Below are 23,352 nucleotides of genomic sequence, written 5' to 3' on the forward strand. Positions count from 1 at the left end.
AAACGGTTAGCATAAGTTCGGTAGACAATGTGGATGTTACAAGGTAAGAAACATGATTTAAAACAAGTTTCTTGTTTCTCACTTCTCTTTCCGGGACGGTAGTCTCAATGTTGCAAGGTTGGTTTTCCGCCTGGGGACGCTAGGGGCAGCGGGAAAAGTCACCATTTTCACCAGAACAGGTCATTTAACCATCCAAATGATTTCTAAACGGGTTTATTACGTTGAAATAGTTGCCAAGTTCCCCTTTAACAACTCATTGCTGTCATCGTGAAGTGCGTATCTCACGGTTATGGAAATACCATGCACTATGCCATTTATATATATATATATATACATGCGTGTTCTTGCAGGCCACCATTTGGGGAACCCTGCTGGAGGGCAATTAAGTTGCTTTTTAGTGTAAGCAATGTAATTTCCAGTAAAACAGCAGGACTATGGTGGAATTGCCTTTTCTTTAATGCCAGTGTTAGATTTAGCATTAAATATACAAAAATACACAATATAAAAATATTTATCCTGCTGCTTTTACATTCTCATAAATTATGAGAAATTATTTGGAAATTATGCCCAAAAAACATTCATTTTAACTCATTTACCTTTTCTTTTATTACCCCCTATGGAAGTCACTCTTTGTCCAGCCATGTAACCCCATGTGGATTGGCTATTGCTATGGTTACTAAGTACAAACCTACAACCCAAAATCCCAGGACACTATTTTGTACAGTGTGAATTGCTCAAGTTACCCACTAGCTCATCTTACCTTGCTCTTCCCTACTTGACAGTCCTTCACAAAGTATTTTGAAAGACAGGTTTGGACACATTGTAATCAAAATAACAGTGAGATGTAGCAAATACTTTTGATGGTGTATTGCGATTTTTATTTTATTTATTCAAACAATTCTAGCATGTATTTAAAAAAATGAACACGGCACATTAAGGAACAGGGCAAAAAATAATAATAGGAAAGTGATCAATGCCATCTAAGGAACATTCAACGGAATTTCTTCCGTTTGATTAAAATCGTTCACTTGTTATATAGTATATGATATGATCTACAAATGAACAATTGACCATATTTTAATCACATTATCCAAATAATTCTCACTGCATTGCGAGAGACTCAAATACTTAAATTAAATTCAAACCACTCTGAAATGTTAAGGAAGACCGAAAGTGTGAAATATTTTCAAACAAGCGACTAAAATAAAATAAAAGTAAAATAAACAAAACAATCCGTCTTTTGTCAATGTGACTGTGCATGGAGGAGCTTGGGTAAGGACAAAATGATCATAAACCATTAAAATATTTTTCTGATATTAAATACAACTTCAGAACAAGGCACAAACCATGAAAATCACAGATTCATGTAATGTGTGAACTTACCTTTTTAAAACCCAAAAGGCCCACTTATTTTTCTATTGATAGTGATTCTGGAAAAGGTTGCTCAGATTGGACATGCATTTCTAGCGAAAAATACTGGCACCCTTGCACAAGTTCAAATAACATGCTGTCTAATGTAATTCTGAAATAAACATGTATTTTGGTATCCACAAACATAAATGACCTAAACCACATAAACTGTACCTTAAAAAAAAAAAAGCCTTCAGATAAAAGAACACTCAACAATAGTCAAATATGGAGGACATACCACTGAGATTTTGGTTGGCTTTACTGCGTTTGTTATTGGGTATTGTGGATATATTTAGAGCATTTGGGCTTATGATGCTACTCACGGTGACAGCAAGATGTCGCTCTCTGAAAGGTGATGGGTCTTACAGGATTGTCACACATTATAAAAAGGACCCAGGAATGGTTCAAATAATGACACAGCTATTCTAAAGTAGCCAGCAATGAGAAAAGCTCTAATCATCATTCTGGGAGAACTACAAAAGTGCAAAACCGCCACTGTAGAAATGTCATGTTGGGTAATGTCACATCTGTTAACGTTCAGACAAAACAGAGTTAGCTTGCTACTCCCTCCCTCGCTAGCAAATGCTGAGGTGCTGTTAGTGACAAAAAATGTATTAGAGTAGAAACCGCGTAACAACGCTTAGACCACCTTTAATGGCTGAACCTCTTGATGTTACAGCTAGTGTCAGAATTTGACAATTGAAGTTGTTTGTTCTATGTTTTAAAATTATGTGTTAAGTTCTAAATTTAACTTTTAGCAGTATTTACTGAACATTAACAGTAAAACTGAAATGCATTATTAGTGCATATGAAGTGTTGGTTGCTGTGAAGGTTGCTAGGTAGTCACCATGGTAATGGTATCTGGCATTTTTGAGTTAAATGGAGAGGGAAAGAGAGGGGGCTTTGAAGACCCACATCAATCAGTAGAACTATTAAGCCCTCATCATGATGTCTTAATGGCCCACTGAAAGTCAATGTGGATTTATATGGATGGATAAATATGGTTTGTAGATAGGTGGATGATGGATGGATACATGAATGAATGATAGATGGATAAATGGATGGATGTATAGATCAATAGATGGATGGATGCAGATCAATGGATAGATAAATGGTTGGATGTGGGTACATGGATGGACAATAGATGGAAGGATGAAAATGAAAGGTGCATGTTGTATTAATATTCCCAGTTGAAGAAAGAGAAAGCGAAAAGGGGAGCCTTTGAGGAGCTGCAGTCAGTGGAACACAGCTGTGAGCCAACTTGATTGCCCTATTGTCATAATGGCCAATAGAAACTCTGACTGCATTTACACACACTTTAGTATCCCAATTATGATCGAGATTTTTAAGTATCCTGATTTGGTATTTACGCATATAAACATCATATCCTGATTTCACAGAACACCAGATAAGCCCTTATCCCAGTTTTCAGTAACCCGGTTATGCTAGGTGGAGTACTGGGACAGTATTCCAGTTTCTTTAGAAGTATTACACCTTATCCCGGTTTCTCATGCAAACCTGTGTGACTGCTAATACACGTTACATTTATATACTGTTTTTCTGGACACTCAAAGCGCTTAACAGCGAAGGGGGAACCTCACTTAACCACCACCAATGTATTGTACCCACCTGGGTGATGCACGGTAGCCATAATGCGCCAGAACGCTCACCAGACAACAGCTTGAGAGTAATAGTAATAGAACATTATTTTTGATAACCGGGATACTAGTAGGCTATTCATTATATATACAGGGACATAACATGTGTGTTCATGTAACACCATATCCTGAATAAGCCTCATAACGGGCATGTAAATGCAGTCAGTAGGAACAATTAGTTTTGTTTTTCGTTAATATCTCAAAGTATAAAGTTCTCAAAAATGAAAAATACATTGCTCAAGTGTCCTTTTCAAAACGTATGAAATAAGTTTGAATGAAAATTGTATGTGTAATGGTTCACATTGAAAAATAATGGTTTGAAGAATAATGGTCCATCATCAATTATAAGAAGCCTGGGAAGAACATTACAGTGCATTTATTATATATTGCCAATATTTTTGTCACGGACTGTAGATCTACAGCAGAAACCTTGGTGGAATCCACTGAGGGTATTGGTTATGATTAGCAGTAACACACTGGATTTCTACTCTTAAAGTGCAATCAATGCTGTAAACAGTCTTTGTACAACTTGCTGGCTCTGCAATACAGGGAAATGTTCAAGAACTGACCACTGGTTATATTTATTGAGCACAACATATGAGGAAGTCCATTTCTGTTCATTCAGCTGCGCCAACAGGAAATCTTATCACTGTAGACCCCCTTACAGAAACAAAAACATAGGCCCTTACCCTCAGGAAAGAGAAACTGCCTAATCAAAGGTAACAATTCATGTTACAGGGAGGATGTGCCCCAATTCTAAGTGACAAATTCACATGCAATACTAAATCAGAACAAACTGGTGGAAAACTGGTCATGATTCATGTAAATATTACATGTGCATTTTTACATAAGCATCTGAATGTAAATATGTAATACCTGAATTGTTTAATATCATGTCAAGTGTCATATTCAATAAATGAGAATGTTTGCTGTGTGCGCCATACATTTTGTATTTTTATTACACAAGAGGGACAAAAATATAGCCTAACCTATTTACAGCCAGGTCATTCCATAAAATAAGAACATTTAAATATAGCTGCAAGCAGCAATGTGGGGGTCTAGCAGTACAATAGCAGGAATGGCATTGCCATGGCATGAACAAGCACTCACAGCAACTTTCATGGCAATTGGATGAAGAATGGCTGAGATATCAGCTCATTTATTGTGTTACAGCACCCCTATAGGTCAAATCACACCAATGTCCTTGTGCATCCTCACAATCACCTACCATGTCCCTGTACTAAGTTGGGACTTCATACATCAAAGCGTTGCTGAGATACGAGCTCACTTCCTGTAGTACAGCACCCCTAGAGGCCAAATGAGACCTCTTTCCTTGCATGTCCTCACAATCAACTACCATGTCCCTATATCAAGTTTGGACTTCATACATCAAAGCATTGCTGAGATATGAGCTCACTTCCTGTATTAAGTGCCCCTAGAGGCCAAATGATGCCACTTTCCTAGTGCGTCCTCACAATCAGGTACCAAGTCCCTGTACCAAGTTTGAACTTCATACATCAAAGCGTTGCTGAGATACGAGCTCACTTCCTGTATTGCAGCGCAGGATTCCAAATATACCTCAATTTTCAAATTATATGGTATATGGTTCAAACGTTAAGTGCATGGATGTAATGCCAACTTTGACACATTGGTGGCGCTAGAGCACTTGAGGTGCAGACATGAAACTTGGTCAAATTAATCATGGGACTGTCCCCAATCAATGTGCTAAATTTCACAACTTTTTACCAGACGGTTCTATGAGCTGCCATAGACTCCCATGACAGAAGAAGGTATAATAATAATAATAATCTGCAGCTTCGCTGCTAGACCCCCAAAAATCCAGTATCTCTGTACATACATACAAACACACATACTATATGTGCATCACTGCTGCATTTTAAACACAGAGATCATGCAATTTCTAGCTGGGCACAGATGAAAGTTTTGAAGCTTCTGAATGTAGTTAACATATGTGTGTGCTTTATAGTTAGACTATCTTTACCTTTTAGCTGATGTTTTAGCTAACATTAAATTAAAACACCTTAACAGCAGCGATGATAGGCTACAATGTAATCCTATCAGGGAAGCATCCACATCAAAGTAAACCACTTTTTCCCCGCAACTGACTGTAAACAAGGACAGGTATTAGATACCTAACCCAAAATTCAAGCAACTTTGAGAGTTTTCCCCCCTGATAAAACATATATAGCTAACAAAATATCATAAAATAGGGCCCAGATAAGAAATCCCTATGAATCACTATGGTCTAGGCTTTGTAAATTAAAAGCTAAAACAACCAGTCGAACCACACAGTACATACACTTTTGATAAGCATTTACTTTGTTGTGCTCCATTTGCATCTAACTCCTTTGTTTTAGTTTTAGTTTACTTTTCCCTGGAAAACCTGGATGTTTTGCCTTAAGCTAGTTCAGGCGAAAACGGAACTTCTGCAATCTGAATTTCAGAGATGTGTATTTATGTATCTGAGTACAATATATCAACATTCACTTCAAAGGTAATGTTAAAAATACAAAATGTATGAAATTCACAGCAAATAAATTCAGATTTATTAAATAAGATATATGATTCAAATATGTCAGATGTCTAGCTCCATACTTTTTTATTTGAATAAAACCAGAGATTCAAACCAAGATTCAAATGTATGCTTGCCTGATTTAGGTGCTATATAAAGGTCAAACTAAACAACAAAATATTAAAGATAAATGAATAACCCATGTTGAAAATTAAAAACACTACAAATGGCACAAAATAAAAACATGCAGCCTGCAACTGACTGTTACCTTGTATTACACTGAGGCAGTCCTTAAAAAAAGAGCGATTTTGGATAACAACGATGAAGGTAGATTGTACAGAGCAATTTGTTTTTTGCCATTGTAAAATCATTATGACTAAATGGGTGGGCTTCCTAAAAAAACAATAAACAGGAAACAAATGTTGGTTGATGAAGGCGAATTGGTTCAGACAAAGAGCAAACAAAACAAATAAATGCTACACTTATTGCTTTTAAACTGACAACATTAATTGTATGGCATACATTGCTCCTTTACAGTACAAAATATGACATGCACTAATAAGTCTGACAGAAGTTAAAAAAACATTTTCAGATAAAAAAATTAGCTCTCAAGAGCCCTATCTACAGATGTGGTCTTGTTGATATTGGCGCAACCCATTTCTCTGATTTTGGTTAAAGAGCTACAATTATTTACGGTAGAAAGGCATTGTTCCTTGCACATATTCCATCGGTCATCCACAAACAAAACAAGAAGAGCTACAATGTCAAATTTCATTAAATCAGCTGTTCAGCATCCATAAATATCTTGTAAAGACACAGCAGCATCCTTAAATGATAGAATTAAGCTACCTCATATGACCATGAAGTACTTTCTGACTTACATGACATGAACAATCTTGTGTTTTAGCAATGTCAAAAGTCAAAATGGTATTTCAGGAAGACAAGCTATACAGTCCAGCAGCAGTCGACTAAAACCAATTCATCATGATTGCAAGACTTTTATTAAAACCAAAAACAGACTTGGTCCAACAATCTTCCTTTTATCCCCGGGAGGGACCCTCTTACATGCTCTCATCAAATTCAAGCCATATCCAGGCATTCATGCCTAAGTCATGATGCTTTATGTTTGAATTACAGCATTGAATGACTTTTTAACTGGTATGTTGTTCAGTTAAGATACAGATATTTCCCCGCTGTCTACAAAATTGAGATCCAGTTTCACATGATAAAAATCCCTTATTGTAAAGACCGTGTCTAGTCCTTGCCACAGGCCAAACTGAGGTTTATATGGGCATCTGAGTCAATCCCTCAATCCATTTGCCTACTCCAGCTGTATGCTTCTACTTGCCCTCAAATAATAACTGTTAATATCCAACTGTTTGTTTCACTTCTTTTATAACGTTTAAGTTATACCATATTAGATTTTAAGTATCAGGAAGGTAAAAGTATGCCTCGGGAACTTCTATGAAGAGTTTGACTTGCCAAGCTCCTCTCGGATTGCTGTGAATAGAGAGACAGGGATACATAAATCACAACACAGACACATAGCAATGTAACTTACCTGCTTGATGTGTTATTGATTTTACATTTTCTTTACTTAATATATCAGTTCAATGTAATTATATTAAATAAAATGACAACAATAAAAACAATAATAAAACACCTGATGACTAGACTAGGAAAAACATAATTTTAAAGCCTGTGTTGCAGGTTACCCATTAATCGACAGTGGTGGTTAAAAAAAGCACTCAAGATATGTATATAATTTTTAAAAAATGTCTCAAAATGGTGTTAAATGCCAGTTTTTGTCGTTTTTGATATTAGCGGGGGTTTTTAACGCAATTCGGTGATGACGTAACATTGGGTGCTACATGATCTGTGGTAGTTTTGGGTCGTTTAAGAGGGGTCTAAAGACATTCCTATTCAACATATACTTAGTTGTTTAAGCGCTTAATGTGTTATGGTTTATAAAATGTTGTTTTATTTTAATTGGGCTGTTAATTAATTTGACATTATTGTTTATTATTGATATTCTCCTTAATGTAGTCTTAGCATGTCATTGTTTTTATATTATTGATTGAATTGACATTATTGTTTTATTATTGCCTTTCCCCTTTTTTACATTGCTTTTTATTAGGCTATTGCTTGAATTGATATTATTGTGTACTACAACTACTATCCTTACTATATTTGACCTACATTTTAATCTGTTCCCTGTTCAATTTTAAATATTATTATGTTGCTTTGTATTTATGTGTCGCTTTGGACAAAGGCGTCTGCTAAATCCATAACCATAACCATAACCATGATCTGCACTTCATTCATTTCAATGCATTCCAATGGACATCGCGGTTACACTTTCAACATAAAGTTTGTATATTTACACTTTAAATTTCGTCACAGCATTTATATCACAGTTACTCTATGATCTACCAAAGGTAATAACGTCTGATTTCAATTTATTTCTGAATTTCGGGAGGTCTCGTTTTGGAGGGTATGTTTTACACTCATTCCTATGGGAAACGGTCACGGTTACACTTTCAACATAAAGTTTGTATATTTACACTTCAAATTTCGTTACAGCATTTATATCACAACTACCCTATGGACTTTTTCATACTATATTTCGTTTTGTGATACCCAACAACATCAAATACAATGGATAACAGTTTAAATGTTTATTACCAACAAGCAAATTGTGCAAATTCGTTGAAAAATGAACCCTGCAACACGGCCTTTAAGTCAGAATACAGGCTACGCTATGGAGTAATAATTGTGTCGCTTCAAAATGAATCTGAATATTTTGTATTTGCAATGCTGAATTGACCAATTGTATTGAAAAACAATACAAATTGAATTAATTTGCTCTGATATATAAATTATCCTGTCTGAAAATCCCACTCTCTATGCCCTTCCACATTCAGTTCTCACAATTCAGTTTCAGACCATGAAATTCAATTTCAGTCTATGGAGATGCAACATCTGTTGGCTAAGCTGAGTTTTACTCCATACTACTCACACTTACCATCAATTAACTCATCCTTCAGTCTGGAAAGTTCCTTTCTCATCTCATCCAAAATGTCCTGTATCAAATAAAAATCAAACAATAAGTAAATTAGCAATTGTTAGTTTGGATTTGGTGCCAAATTATGACACTAGGTCATTCTGTTTCATTCAATTCAATCTAATATAAGATTTGGAGGGCTAGACTATGCTGACTATAGAATATATGCGTTTTGACGATGGCTTAGGCCAAAACGCGTCTGTAGACATGGCATTAATCAATAAATAAGTAATGAGAAAAAACTTCACTTTATAACTCGCACCCGGAATTGCTCTCAGATTGGAAGTTGAGAGCGCCTGTTCTCACTACTATAGAATATATGCAACATAAATATGCTATAGAATAAATTGTAACATCACAAACCATCATTATCAAATCGAGTCATCATTTAACATTCAACATCATTAAAAAAAAAAATCAAATTTACAAATTTTTTGAAAATTAGTAAATGTGCTGGATGACATAACTGACTGACTTTTCATCCAGCACATTTACATAACATTTACAAGTAAAGTAAAAGTGAACAAAGGGCAACATTTTTTTTCTTTGAAAGGTTAGATTGGAACATTTTTGTGTAACTATTCTAAATCTTTCCATTTCAACAGTAACCCTTCATCCAGTGTCCACCAAGAAGAGTCTTCTTCACAGTCTGTCTCTAAGACATAAATCAGCTCTTAAATTGAGATTGCTGAAATATATTTCTCCTAAACTTCCTTTAGGAGAAATAAGGGGTATTTTAAGAGTATTTTAAGATTAAGTTGAACTTAAATGGGACCCCCCAGAGAAAAGTAAAATTCGAGGTGGGCCCTCGTATGTTTCCATATTTCTCCATAATTGAGCTCAGTTTAACATGAATAACGGTATTTGGGTATTTTCTTTATTTTTCTTCATTTCAACTCCTGAGGAATAGCCCTCCTGAATTACTGAAGCTAAGCAGGTGTGGGCCTGGTTAGTACTTGGATGGGAGACCTCCTTGGAAAACTAGGTTGCTGCTGGAAGTGGTGTTGGTGGGTGGCCAGTAGGTGGCACTCTTCCCTCTGGCCAAAAAAAATCGATCCCAATGCCCCAGTGCTGTGACGGGGACACTGCACTGTAGGAGATGCCGTCCTTCGGATGAGACGTTAAACCGAGGTCCTGACTCACTGTGGTTATTAAAGAGCCCATGGCACTTACTGTGGCACTTACTGCCATCCTTCGGATGAGACGTTAAACCGAGGTCCTGACTCACTGTGGTTATTAAAGAGCCCATGGCAAAGAGTAGGGGGTTCCCCGGTGTCCTGGCTAAATTCCCAACCTGGCTCATTCAATCTGGCCCCCTAATCATCCCCCACTGTAATTGGTTCATTCACTCCCTCACTCTCCACCTCAAGCTGGTGTGTGGTGAGCGTTCGGGCGTGTAGCAGGTGGGTGCTACACATTGGTGGTGGTTACTAGTGAGGTCCCGAGTCTCAAGGAAAAAAGCGCTATATAAATGTAATGTGTTTGTTTGTTTGTTTGTCCTGTCTCAGCTCAAGTCTAATTCATCTGAAGATCTCATCTCAATCTATCCTTTTGCTCCTTTACTTCTCCTAAGGGGGGTTAGGAAAAACAGGTCAGAGTCCAATAAAAGCTGATTTATTTCTTGTGAGACAAAGAAATATGCTTTTGAGACAATAAATATTCCTCTCCGTTGGGGTATTTCTTAGGAGATGACCTTAAGATATAGGAGACAATAGTAAAAAATACATTGATAATAAATTGAGCTCAACTGTGTCTTGGAAAAACAACAAAAATAGATCTTTTTTCTCTGTGCTTATTAATGGAGAACTACCTGCGCAGAAAGTTTGACAGCGTTTGAATATTAGTTGAAAACTCAAAGCAAATTATTTGAACACACCTTAGAGGTATTATATTGCTCTTAAAAAAATATTTGTTACTTAAAGGAACACGCTAACATTTTGGGAAATTAGCTTATTCCTCCAGTTACATAAAACATACCTATAATATAGAAATACACCCTTCTGGTCTCTGAGCGTGTAGTAACTCAGTTTGAAGCACCCACCGTTAGCATAGCTTAGCATAGTTTATCTCCCAGAAGTGACAAAGTAACTCAAACATTGTTCTGTTTACATGTTGTGATCTTAAGTCATATTACCTGTTTCAATCTGTCGTAGTCAAGCACTTCTGTTAACACTCCATTAGTACTTAAGGATCCTGTGGGTGTGGGTGTAGATTTGGGCCTGAAGAGAGCAAAAGTATGAAATGGTTAAGTTAATGGTAAGGCTATCCCAGGGAATCTTATTATCTGGATTATTATCTGCGTGTCTAGTAGTATAAGCAAAGCAAATTATACAACCATATTTCAATGCTGCAAAGCCTTTTCCACCCCTTCTGTGGGCAACATAATGACTAAACCTTACTTTAAAGCCCAGGCCCACCCAGCTTGGCAGCTGGCCTGTCCACTCACAGATTTTAAGACTAACAGTCTACCTGCGACGAGTCCACTGAGCAAGGACACAAGCAAGGCAACTCTCAGATAAGTTTCACTCTTGTCTCACCTTGTCTTGTTATCTGATAATCCTTCTAATAATGTGCCTTCAACATACAGTGGGCATCGCTTTCAAATGGCTCTTGACCTGTGGTAGAATGCTAGTAGAAGCATAGTTCCAGGGATCTTCATGTCAAAGACGTCACTGACGCCAGTTATTTGTTTGCAAATTAATAATTATAAATATAATTAGGTTTCTAATTTATATTTACACTTCTAACCACCATACATCCATATTTTAAAATGCCCAAGGCAGAAAATACATAAATTAAAAGTCAATTTGCATGTGCACGTAAGTAAAAGTCACACACCTGCAGATAATAAGGTGGTGCGCACTTTTTGACGAGTCAGCTGAGAATATGTAGCCTTTGATTTTCATGGAGGGGGGGGGGTGTCCTTGTTAGTTTACGCAAACCAAGCCAAGAAGGCGGATTCTGATTTTCTGATTTTGATAATATGATCTGCACAAAAGATAAACTTAGGTAAACAACGATGTCAATATTGTTGTCAAAATCTTCCAGATTCAAACTCTTGGACAGGGGACTGGTAACTGCTGTTCAACGGCGCGCTGTCATCTGCCGGCCTTAACGCAATGCGCCACAGAAGTATGTGCAGGTGCCCGTTCACGTGCTACTAAACGTCATTAACCACCTTAGTCCAGACTACTGAAGTTTGGAAACTATCATGGTCAAAACTTACAGTACTATGTAAGTACGACAGTTTTGGGAAACAGTCGTAACTTACATGTTGGTTAGTTGAACGATGCATCCTGTTAGTAAAAAGCTAACCTCCGTAGTTGTACGGGAAACGCACCCCATGTAGGCCATTAGCAATCTGTTTATTTTATTTTATGAAGCCTACACAGTAGATCACATGCCACATTCTCACTTTCAATAGACAGATGCAATAGCCATTGGTTAAGTATTGAGTATAAAGCAATTAAGATAGTAACCTATACAAAAAGTACTTCATACTATCATAAAAATTTGTTAAAACGAATAGCATTTTGCAACTTGACAAAACACTGGATTAAATATCGTAGGCACAGGAGAAAACTTGTACATCCATTGGCCCGTGGGGAGATCACATGCAGTTGCCTCTCCCTTCAGTGCTATGACTCGTTCGCTTGTGAGTATGTTTCGCCAAAAAAACTCTATTGCAGATATCAATGCGTTTTTGTTCATGGGTTTGGCCTCACAGCAGAGGCTTAGACAACTATGACCCACGTTTTGGTTTCGCAATTTGCCCTACTTATTGACTGCAATGTAGTCAATTGACTGCTTGACAGGTTATTTTTATTTTTCTGTACGATAAACAAATACATCTGAGAATACAAATACATCGCAGAATTACGCACTTGGCCAGCCTATAGAACGGGCACATTTTGGAGAGAATCGAGAATGTACGCACGCAAGAATCTTTAGGCTATTTGTGGCTGGTTACCAGCAAACAATGTTTAATGCATTAACTCAATACGTCAAACCTTTTCTAAACAATACAAACAGAAAGGATGCAACAGGCAGCAAATATAGAAGAGTCATTTCCAGTGGAAGAACAAAATGCTGAATGAAGCCCAAAGATATGAAGGCATATCTGGCAAGTTGTTATTTTTTGAAGACATAAATGGTTGGGCTATAGGCCTAGTTTGCAAGAAGGAGACATAAAGCGTGAGCATGCCACACTATTCACAGCTGTGGTAGCGGGGGATAGGAGGAATACTGGTAGCGCAGGATTTATATAAAATTCTTCAACAGAAGGCCTGCCTCGAATGCAGGCTTGCCCAAAGGCCTGTGGTTTGCGCAGCCTACAGTAAGTAGGTCAGTGAGTTAGGAGTCCTCTAGACTTCTTTTAAGCTGTCTCAGAGGTGGAAAGTTGTGTTCGTTGGGGGCAGGGCCGGATTAACGATTCATAGACCCTTGGCAACAAATGTCTGATGGCCCCCCTCACCAAGTAGCCAACGTGAATCGGGCGATCAGTTAATAGGCCTATCTGTGAGGCCAAGCCTCACCAAGTAGCCCGTTTGTTTACAACTAACATTACATTTAATTAAACATTTTGAATATCAGTGTCGGGTGAATTAGGAAATGCCTTATGGCTGAAAGCTGCTTGGGATCCCCCCTGTCAAGCAATAACCATACAAAAAGTTAAAAACAGATGACATGATGCGCGTCACTGACATAATGCGCAAATAATATAGCCTAGATATTCCAATATATTCGAATACATGTGTTTATTTTAGAGGGGATATTCGAACGTCATTTTTGAGCAATTGAGACAGCCCTAGTCCACTGTAGGCTACGCCAATCGTCTATTAAGACCTTCCACCTAACCCCGGTGAGTGGGGGTCGCTATAATGCGTGTCAAATAGCACCATTGAGTAGCCTATGCGAAACAGCCTTGAAATCGTTCCAGTGTTGTGTGCCTTCTGGTTTCTCCACCTACTGGTTTCCTTGCGCATGCATGCGCTGCAGCAGTTGTCAGACATTCACAAACAAGTTGTTTTAGGCGGTTTGAAGTCGCTCTTCATACGCCATGAGCGCTCGGCTACATTACAGCCACTCGGACAAAAGACATGTAAAAAATATATGTTTTGAAAACTAGCATTAAACTGGATTCGATCCCGCAAAAGCAACACACGCGTGACTCTCTCCATCCTTATTCCCTACTCTTTGAGCCAACTAATATGTTACGTAAATCAATTAACTATTGTAGGCTACCATTAATTTAACTAGAAAAGCATTTCCTGAAGGAAATATAGTGCATGAAAATGCAAAAATATGATGTAAAATATCATACAGAGTAAAAACAAACTATATTGGTTGCTAAGTAGATGTGGTTTAATATAGTTGGAATGACTGAACAGTTAAATAGGTTGATAGTTTAAATGGTTAAATTATTTAGGTAGATAGTTGACAATAACTGACAGTTGGAATGGCTCTAATGTTTGCTAGCAGTTATGCTAACTATGTTAACAAAGATAATAATGCTAACCAAGTTACTATGCTAACTAACATGCTAACAATGTTAAAATGCTAACTATGCTTACCTTGTGACTTAGCTAACCTAGGAAATCATTTTTAGTAGTTACGTTAACTATGCTAACTAGCATGCTAACATGCTAACTATGCTAACCATGTTACTTAGCTAACTCAACTAATCATTTTTAGCAGTTTTGCTAAAAATGCTAACAATGTTAGCAATGCTAACTTAGCTAATACTTTTTTTCAGTTTTGCTAATAATGCTAATAATATTAACAATGCTAACATGCTAACTATGCTAACCATGCTAACTAGCTACAGTGGGTAGGAGTCATAGTTGATGACAAGTAACAGTTACAATGGCTGAACACTTAAAAAGTTCAGTAGTTTAAAGGGTTAAATTGTTTAACAGTAAAACATTGTAGTGAGGACTTTTATTTTGAAACAGTTTTTGGCAGAGGAAGCAGTTGAACAGGATGTGTAGTCTTAATAGGGCCAGTTTGTATGCTTAAAGCCTGAGACTGGCAGTTGAACCAGGTGGCCTGACCACCTGCCATAGGATTCTAATTGCTTAACGGCTCTATTGTGATGTCATCAGCCCATGTGGAAATTTTGATTAGTTTTTAATTAATAGTTTAAAAACTATATAAGTTACAAAGATGAAAAATACAAAGCCCACATAGTTTGAATGAAGTTTCTACGTTAAATAGTTGAAGCTGCATTAACTGCGTTAGAAGGAAGAATAAGAACTAGAAAACGCAATTCCAGGGAATTACCAGTGCATGAAAATGCAAAACATATGGTGTGAAATATATTGTTAAAACAGATGATGTGCTAATTGGCGACCAACATGATGAGGTTTAATATAGTTAGAATGACTGAACTAGGTAGATGAGGTTTAATATAGTTGGAATGACTGAACAGTTAAATAGGTGGATAGTTTAAAAGGTTTAATTATTTTCTAGGTAGATGAGGTTTATTGTAGTTGGAATGACTGGACTAGGTAGATGATGTTTAATATAGTTGGAATGACTGAACAGTTAAATAGGTGGATAGTTTAAAAGGTTAAATTATTTTCTAGGTAGATGAGGTTTAATATAGTTGGAATGACTGAACTAGGTAGATGAGGTTTAATATAGTTGGAATAACTGAACAGTTAAATAGGTGGATAGTTTAAAAGGTTAAATTATTTGCGAGGTAGGCCTAGATGATGTTTATTATAGTTGGAATGACTGAACAGTTAAATAGGTGGATAGTTTAAATGGTTAAATTATGTTGTGGACAGAGGAAACAATTGAACAAGATGTGTAGTCTTAAGGCCCGTACACACCAGATACGATACGAAATAACAGTGCGAAAATGCGAAAAATTTGTGTGCGAAATTTTCGCACTCAAAGTGTACACACCAAGTCCGATGCGATTATTTTAATATTTCGCATTCTATTTCGCACTCACGTCACGCAGATTCACACAGCGACTTTCAGTAAGCAGGGAGAACTCATAAAATCATCAAGATTTGAAACAGATTATAGCCTTGATCATTCATGGAACCGTGTAGGCCTATTGGCTTGAGAGGTGCTGGGGAAATTAAAGCTTACGGCCATCCTTCCCATCCCTTGTCTATTCTACTTGTGCTATTGTGATAATTGTGCAGTCCAACACATAAGTTGGTTGGGCTCATTAGTCCACCCATACATCCACCCCACTACACAACACACACGCAATTCTAACGCTAGGCGGGAAGGGACATGATTAACGTTGGCAGTAGTTTAAGGAGGATACGCTTTTATATAATTAAGCATTCTTCCTTGAGAAAAACTCCGAGTCCGGGTAAATAGACGGACGAGAGGTCAGCAGGGAATGACGAGCTGATTTTGTGCTGAGCTCAACTTTGCTCTCATATTGAGCCCAGCCCCGATCTGCAAGCTGCAGCCAGGGGTGCCCGCATAAATGGACTCGAGGTATGCCATTTGGGCGGACTGGTGTAGCCTAACAAGCTGTAGGGTAGGCAAGGCCTCATTTAAAATGTTACATGCCAAAATGCTATACGCCAACACGCTATAAAACGGCCATAGACTATATCATGTAGGCTAGGCCTACATCTCACGAAACCATTTCACACGCAGGCTACATCAAAATGTATCTGCTAAGGAGCGGAGGCACAGAGACAGCCTGTAGAAATGAGCATGGGATAAAATCGCACTGCTGCAACAAGTGGTAAAAATTGATCAGCTTGTATGACAATCCAACAAACAGCAAAAGCTAATAATGATAGCCTATCAGTCATTAGCTTACCTTTATAAGATCCACAGAAAGTTTTTCAGAGTTCCACATTGGGCTACTTCAGAAGCATAAAGCAAAGTTAACGCACCAGGAAATGTGAGGCAAAATTACGATAGTGGTAACCCTGGACATAATGCTGTTGTCAGCAGCATAGCCTATCATGACCTATTCTTAAAACTTCCATTTCCATGAATGCATGTTGTATTTTTTCATTGCAAATTTGTGCAGTGAGAAGCCCTCTGTCTGTAGTGACATTTAATTCTTTTTGGTTGAGTGAAAATGGGACGGTGGTAAGGAGTGGAGAAAGCTGTCTGTAAGGAGTTTGCACTACGTAAGAAGTTCGTCAGGAGTAGGCCTACTCTTGAACACCTGAGAGAGTCTACTGTAACGTAAACTCTCTGTAACTTTGCCATATAGGCCTATTAAGGAGACTAGTCATCGTGAGCACTGAGCAGTAGGATCACCCAATCTATCAGCTTTTTTTTTGCTCGTCGTTCTATTGTGACATCAATGGAACCCTGCAAAATCATTATTTGATTGGTCAACAGCTCTTTTTCGCATGCGAAATTTCGCATGAAATAAGACCGTTGCGAAAATGTTTTTAATCGCAACGAATTTCGTCCTCGGTGTGTACAGACTAATACGAATGCATGTGTTTAATAGGCTGCGTCATTTCGTGCGAATATTTCGTCCGAAAAATCGGACTCGGTGTGTACGGGCCTTTATTAAGAGAATGAGACTGCATGCTTAAAGCCTGAGAAACTGACAGTTGATGCAGGTGGCCGGAACACCTGGCCTAGGATTCTAATTGCTTAAGTGCTCTATTATGATGTCATCAGCCCATGTTAAGTCTATGGGGACATTTTGAATAGTTATAGTGGATGGAATCCACTATCTTGAAATCTCCTGGCTTCTTCTTCTTATTATTATTATTATAACCATTTTTTCTTTTTACCTTTTCAAGAATTAATGCGACTCTAACCGCTTAACGTACAGACATGTTGAAATAACCATTTTGTAGGTCTGGAGTTGGACAACAGAGTAACTTTTTCAGATTTTCTTAAAAGTTTATACTTTTTGAGAAATAGGGGATTAAAAATTGTAAAAAGCTAATTTTTCCCCCATAGACTTGAATGGCTGTGATGTCATAATGGCCTAAAGCCAGCTGCGCTCGTTAAGCTCCCAGAGTAGTTCCCGGGCTAATTAGAACACTGGAACAGGTGTCACCTGTGAATCAAACTGTCTCAGCTTCTAATGCATACAATCTGGTGCTCTCTAAAACTACACATCCTGTTTAAGTGTTTCCCTTGTGTCAATAAAAGTCACAGCCATATCTCATGCTTTGCGCATTATATCTCCAGAACGGTTTGACGCATATGCTTCAAATTTGGTACAAGTGTTTGTATGGACTCAAAGATGAAGTGAGTTGATGTTGGAGGTCAAAGGTCAAGTCAATGAACACTAAGTGCGATATCTAAGAATGCCTTGACATACATGCACAACATTTGGTATGAGTATTTGTATGGATTCAAAGATGAAGTGAATTGATGTTGGAGGTCAAATGTCAAGGTCAAAAACACCTTGAGTGTTATATCTCAAGAACGCCTTGACACACAAGGTCTTTTGGTACGAGGGTTTGTATGAACTCAAAGATTAACGTAACATAGTTTGAATGAAGTTTCTACGTTAAACGGTTGAAGCTGCATTAAATGCGTTAGCGGAAGAATAAGAATAAGAAGCCTAGGAAGAACAGTGCAGTGCATTTTCATGCACTGTAATAAGAAGCCTTGGAAGAACAGTACAGTGCATTTTCATGCACTGTAATAACGTAGGCAACACCCAGGTAACATGTTGTCCTGGCTATCTGAAACAAGGGGTTGCCTCTCATCTACAACAACTGGTTACCTTGGGCTGCTACAGTCGTCAGTGCACTGTGCACAGTAGGCCTATGCTACTCTTTGTGGTTGATCAACTAAAAATAAAAGATGTATTTGGTGATGACGTTATTGTAGGCCTAGTAGACCTAAATTCTGAGAAATTAATGGTACGAGAAACGATCTACATAGCGCACAGTGTTGTGCGGTCTGCCAGAAATTAAGCGGTCACCCACGGTTATGAGTCATAAACAAAATATTTTAATGATATTCGGGTCATTTGCGGGCGGGTCAGTTAAAATTAATTAAATATATATTTTCTACAAATAGGCCTACTTAAAACATCACGAAAAGGCTAGCATCAATACAGTAAAGTCAACAGTAAAGAAGCTGAAGACGCGAGTTAAAATAATAAAGACACCTCTTCAGGAAAAGCGATATAGGCTATGGGAAATATTGGGAAAAGTTCTTACATGTAAATAAGATGACAGTAGTACAAGTTATGGTCTATGTAGGCCTACTTCTTGCGAAGCCATTTAAAAGTATGACAGCCAAAACGGGCAGCCTGCAGGAATAAATGTTATGGCACAGACTACACAGCCATATCTACCGGTATGTATAGGTTCGCGCATGCATAAAAGTTACCTTAGTTCGTTGTGTTTGTGACTTTAAACAGTGGATGTGCTTTAGTAAATGTGCTTTGTGCTTCATTCGGCATTATAAACCAGTTCTTACGCTAACGTTTTGACCAGCAATGTATCTCTCTTGCCTATACCTTGCCTCACCATTTCTGTTTTCGAAAGAAAGATGTATGTCCATAGCCTTCAAATCTTATCCTAGTGTTCTAATCCTTGGTGGTTGCGTGTGTGCTTGCGCTCTTATTCTCATTCTCTCTCCTGCGCAAACATTATGTCCTGCATGCCTACTGCGTGTAGTTCTACTGCATAAAGTTTCGCAAATAAATTAGTTTGTTTTACAGAAATGGCCTACTGTCACACTGCATGCAGGCTATAACCAAAAGCACACATTTTGTTAATAAGCGGGTCGGATATAATTTTGTCCTAATTAATATTCGCGGTCCGAGTTGAGGTCGGGTTGATTAAAATATCGGGCGACCGCGGACCGCTTATGACCAAACATTACAAACAAACATGCAATGTGAACGTCTGGGATTGGGGAGAGCACTAAATGCTCTTCTGAATAAGCACAAAGTCATGCCTTTAAATGAAAAACACTCTAATAATCAAAAAAATAAACGCTAATGAAGTAAACTTGTGACCATCAAAAATCGTTTATCGCCTGTAACTCCGTGATAACAGGATGTAATAGGAAGGCATTTGGCTTAGCAACGGAGGTTAATATGCTCTATATTTTGTCCAAATGATGTCTGTCTATCATCGTTGCACTCGGAGAAAACCAGAATGTTTAATTTGTCCTGCGTTTCTTCTACGGCTGCAAACGGGATTCACTCGCCGTTAACCAAATATTTCTTTATTAGGGCAGGGCAGGCATATTTCTGGCTATTAAATTATTTCTAAACCAGTCTGCTAAAGTCTGTAGTGAAGTCTGTGTAGGGTTTTCCAGCTCCATTTCTTTTTACGAGACACCCTGCTCACTTGAGACCTCTGCCGGTTGTTGCAGCGTCGTTGCAGCGTCGTTGCAGCGTCACTGGAAAAATGCAAATTAAAGTCGCGTGATGCCGCGTGATCCCGTGCGCGGACCGCGAGGGAAGCTGGCCAAGTCGAAGCACTGCCCACTGTATCCCTGTATCAGGTCAGGTTAATAAGCGCACTGATGTTGAAAGGCAACAATCAGCTCAGCAGGCTCTTCCTACTTTTTCTGTGGGGTTGTGGAATTGCCAATCTGCAGTGAATAAAGCGGACTTCATTCCTGCTCTGGCCTCACAGTTATCGCTTCAATTCCTTGTGCTTACAGAGACGTGGATTAGGCCAGAGAATACTGCCACACCTGCAACGTTGTCGACCAATTACGCTTTTTCGCATACCAGTCATTCGTCTGGTAGAGGAGGCGGGACAGGCTTTCTTGTCTCTGATGATTGGAGGTTTACACTGTTGTTGCCTGCTCAGGTCCACAGCTCGTTTGAATATCATGCCATCATGACCTGAGCCATACAAATTATACTTGGTGGTTATTTATCGCCCTCCAGGACAACTTGGGAACTTTGTGAATGAGTTGGATATTCTACTGTTTCCTATTCCAATGGATGCATGCCCATTATTAATCCTTGGCGATTTTAATATTCATTTGGATAACTCGTCTTCAATTGACTTCTTGTCCTTACTCTCCTCATTTAATATCACACATGTCCACAGTCCTCCTACTCACAAGGCTGGTAAAGATCTTGATTTAATTCTGGTACGTAACTGTAATACAGACAACGTTTTGGTTAATCCATTACATGTATTGGATCATCACTTTATCATATTCTCTGTGCGTCTCCTGGATAACCCAGCAGCTCCTCCTCCGACAATTTCGTTCCGGCGTAACCTCAGAAGCCTCTCAAGCGACCATTTTGCAACATTAGTAACATCTGCTTTACCTACTCCTAGCTCATTCTCGGCACTTGTGGTTAATGACGCTACAGAGACTCTCTGCTCTACACTGGCATTTTGTCTGAATGCAGCATGTCCTCTTTCCTCAAGACCTACTCGTTCTAAACCTCGTCATCCATGGCTGACGAACAGTATAGTCTCAGTACGAAAGGAACTTAGAGCTGCTGAGAGGAAATGGCGTAAATCCAGAGATGGAAACGATCTTAGTAACTTTGCTATCATCCTTTTCATCCACTGTTACAACTGCAAAAAAAGGCATTCTATCAAAGCAAGATTGAGAGTGCCACTGACAGTAGAAAACTTTTTTCCACTTTCAAGTCTCTTCTCAATCCTCCACCATCAACTAGTTCACTGTCACAGCAGATGACTTTGCAGCATTTTTCACTGAAAAAGTTGCTAAAATAAGTGCTCAGTTTGATGAACCTATAAGGAGGGCTTTGCCTTGTGTTAGTATAACAGCATCATTGGACTCTTTCTCTCCTCTTGATGAGGAAGCAGTCTCTCAATTGCTTCAGCGAAGTCGTCCAACAACATGCCCATTGGATCCTGTCCCGTCCACTCTTCTACAGTCTATCTCACCCGCTGTTCTACCAGCAGTCACACATGTATTTAATGCTTCACTCAGTTCTGGAATAGTTCCTTATTCTTTTAAACAGGCTAGGGTTACACCTCTGCTAAAGAAAAGTACACTTAATCCAACTGAGGTGAAGAACTACAGATCTGTCTCCCTTCTTCCTTTCTTGTCAAAGGTTTTGGAGAAAGTGGTCTTCAAGCAAGTATGTGACTTTCTTCATCAGAATAATCTACTAGACCCTATGCCAGAGGTCGTCAAATGGCGGACTGCGGTCCGAGTCCGGACCCTGACGTGATCCTATCCGGACCCGGACCATAATAGCTTAATTTAGATTTTCACGTAAGATTTCAAAGCTGCACTAAATGTTTCATTTACTTCACTAAATGAAGTAAACAGCATTTACTTCAGTAGCTTCAGGAACCATCATTTCGCTTGCTGCTACTCAGCCAGTGAAATCTGTGCATTCTGATAGTCGAGTCAGTGAGTAAACTTTCTATGGTGAAGAGACTCACTGACGGGACGAGAAACAATCAGGTGGATATCTAAGTTAGCGATAAGTAAGTTATTTTCAAATAATGGATTGCTCAAAGAGGAGAAAGCTAGACAGCACCAACAGAGCTTTATATAACAATATGGGGGCAATACCACGCAAAACTGTTACGTCCATAACTCCAACTAAATAGGCTACCATGGCATTTGTTGGCGTTATGGATGTGACAGTTTTGCCCTGGACCGACTCTTCTACATATCCTGAGACAGGCGATTTTTAAAAGCGCCAATTTGAAGCACCTCTACTAGACAAAGCATATATTTTGAGCAAGCATAGGGTAGGCTAGGCCTACTCATTCAACAGTGAACTGAGACCTCAGAATATTCTACGATTTAAAAGGGCAATATGATTGATCCACCACAATCTAGTTACATCCATTCACTGCCCAACAACATGATTTTGCTCGGTTTCCAGGATTTCGGGTCATTAAACATTAGGCCTACAACTATGCTCCATCCATCCATCTATCCATCCAAATATATCTATTATCTATCTATCTATCTATCTATCTATCTATACACACACACACATAGCCTATACACGCACATTAAACATTCCGGACCTTTGCTTCAGGAAAATTTCCGTAATTGGACCTCGCTGAAGGTTAATTGAATACGCCTACCCTATGCAGTCTGGTTTCAAGAGTGGTCATTCTACTGAAACTGCTCTTCTATCTGTGACTGAAGCATTGAGAGTAGCTAAGTCCTCTGCACAGTCATCAGTATTAATTCTACTAGATTTATCTGCAGCCTTTGATATTGTTAACCATGACATTCTTCTTTCTAGACTATCTGAACTGGGAATTTCTGGAAATGTCTTGACTGGTTTGAATCTTGCCTTAAAGGGCGTTCTTTCAACGTGTCTTGGCAGGGACAGGTATCTAAGTCTCATGACCTCACCACAGGTGTGCCTCAGGGATCAGTATTAGGACCCTTGCTTTTCTCTATTTACACCACTTCCTTAGGTGAGACCATTCGCTCCCATGGATTTGACTCTCACTGTTATGCAGACAACACTCAACTTTACCTGTCTTTCCCACCTGATGACTCTAGCGTTTCCCACCGGATTTCTGCGTGCCTTAAGGATATTTCAGCCTGGATGAAAGATCGGCACCTTCAGCTTAATCTCTCAAAAACTGAGTTTTTGGTGTTTCCAGCTAAACAGCGATTCCCCAACAGATTAACATCCATCTTGACTCAACTTCACTTCAGCCCAACTAGATCGGCACATAACTTGGGGCGTTGTAATTGATGACCGACTTAACTTCTCTGAGCATGTAGCTTCTATTGCAAAATCATGTCGGTTCATGCTTTACAACATTAGGAAG

General features: G+C 38.6%; 1 protein-coding gene across 6 annotated transcripts in view; it reads right to left on the reverse strand.

Moving 5' to 3' along the window:
- Nucleotides 1-5,612: 5,612 nt before the first annotated feature.
- The window catches only part of enah (ENAH actin regulator), a 225,461-nt gene continuing 207,721 nt past the window's right edge, over nt 5,613-23,352 (reverse strand). For all 6 annotated transcript variants that reach the window (XM_042094273.1, XM_042094275.1, XM_042094274.1 and 3 more), the window contains 3 exons: nt 10,800-10,884; nt 8,627-8,684; nt 5,613-7,101 (listed from right to left, as the gene is read on the reverse strand). In XM_042094273.1, coding sequence (XP_041950207.1) covers nt 7,064-7,101; nt 8,627-8,684; nt 10,800-10,884 — 181 coding nt within the window. In that variant the 3' untranslated portion in view covers nt 5,613-7,063. The remainder of the gene's footprint in view (nt 7,102-8,626; nt 8,685-10,799; nt 10,885-23,352) is intronic.

Source organism: Alosa sapidissima, chromosome 6, assembly GCF_018492685.1.
Source record: "Alosa sapidissima isolate fAloSap1 chromosome 6, fAloSap1.pri, whole genome shotgun sequence".
NCBI lineage: Eukaryota > Metazoa > Chordata > Actinopteri > Clupeiformes > Clupeidae > Alosa > Alosa sapidissima.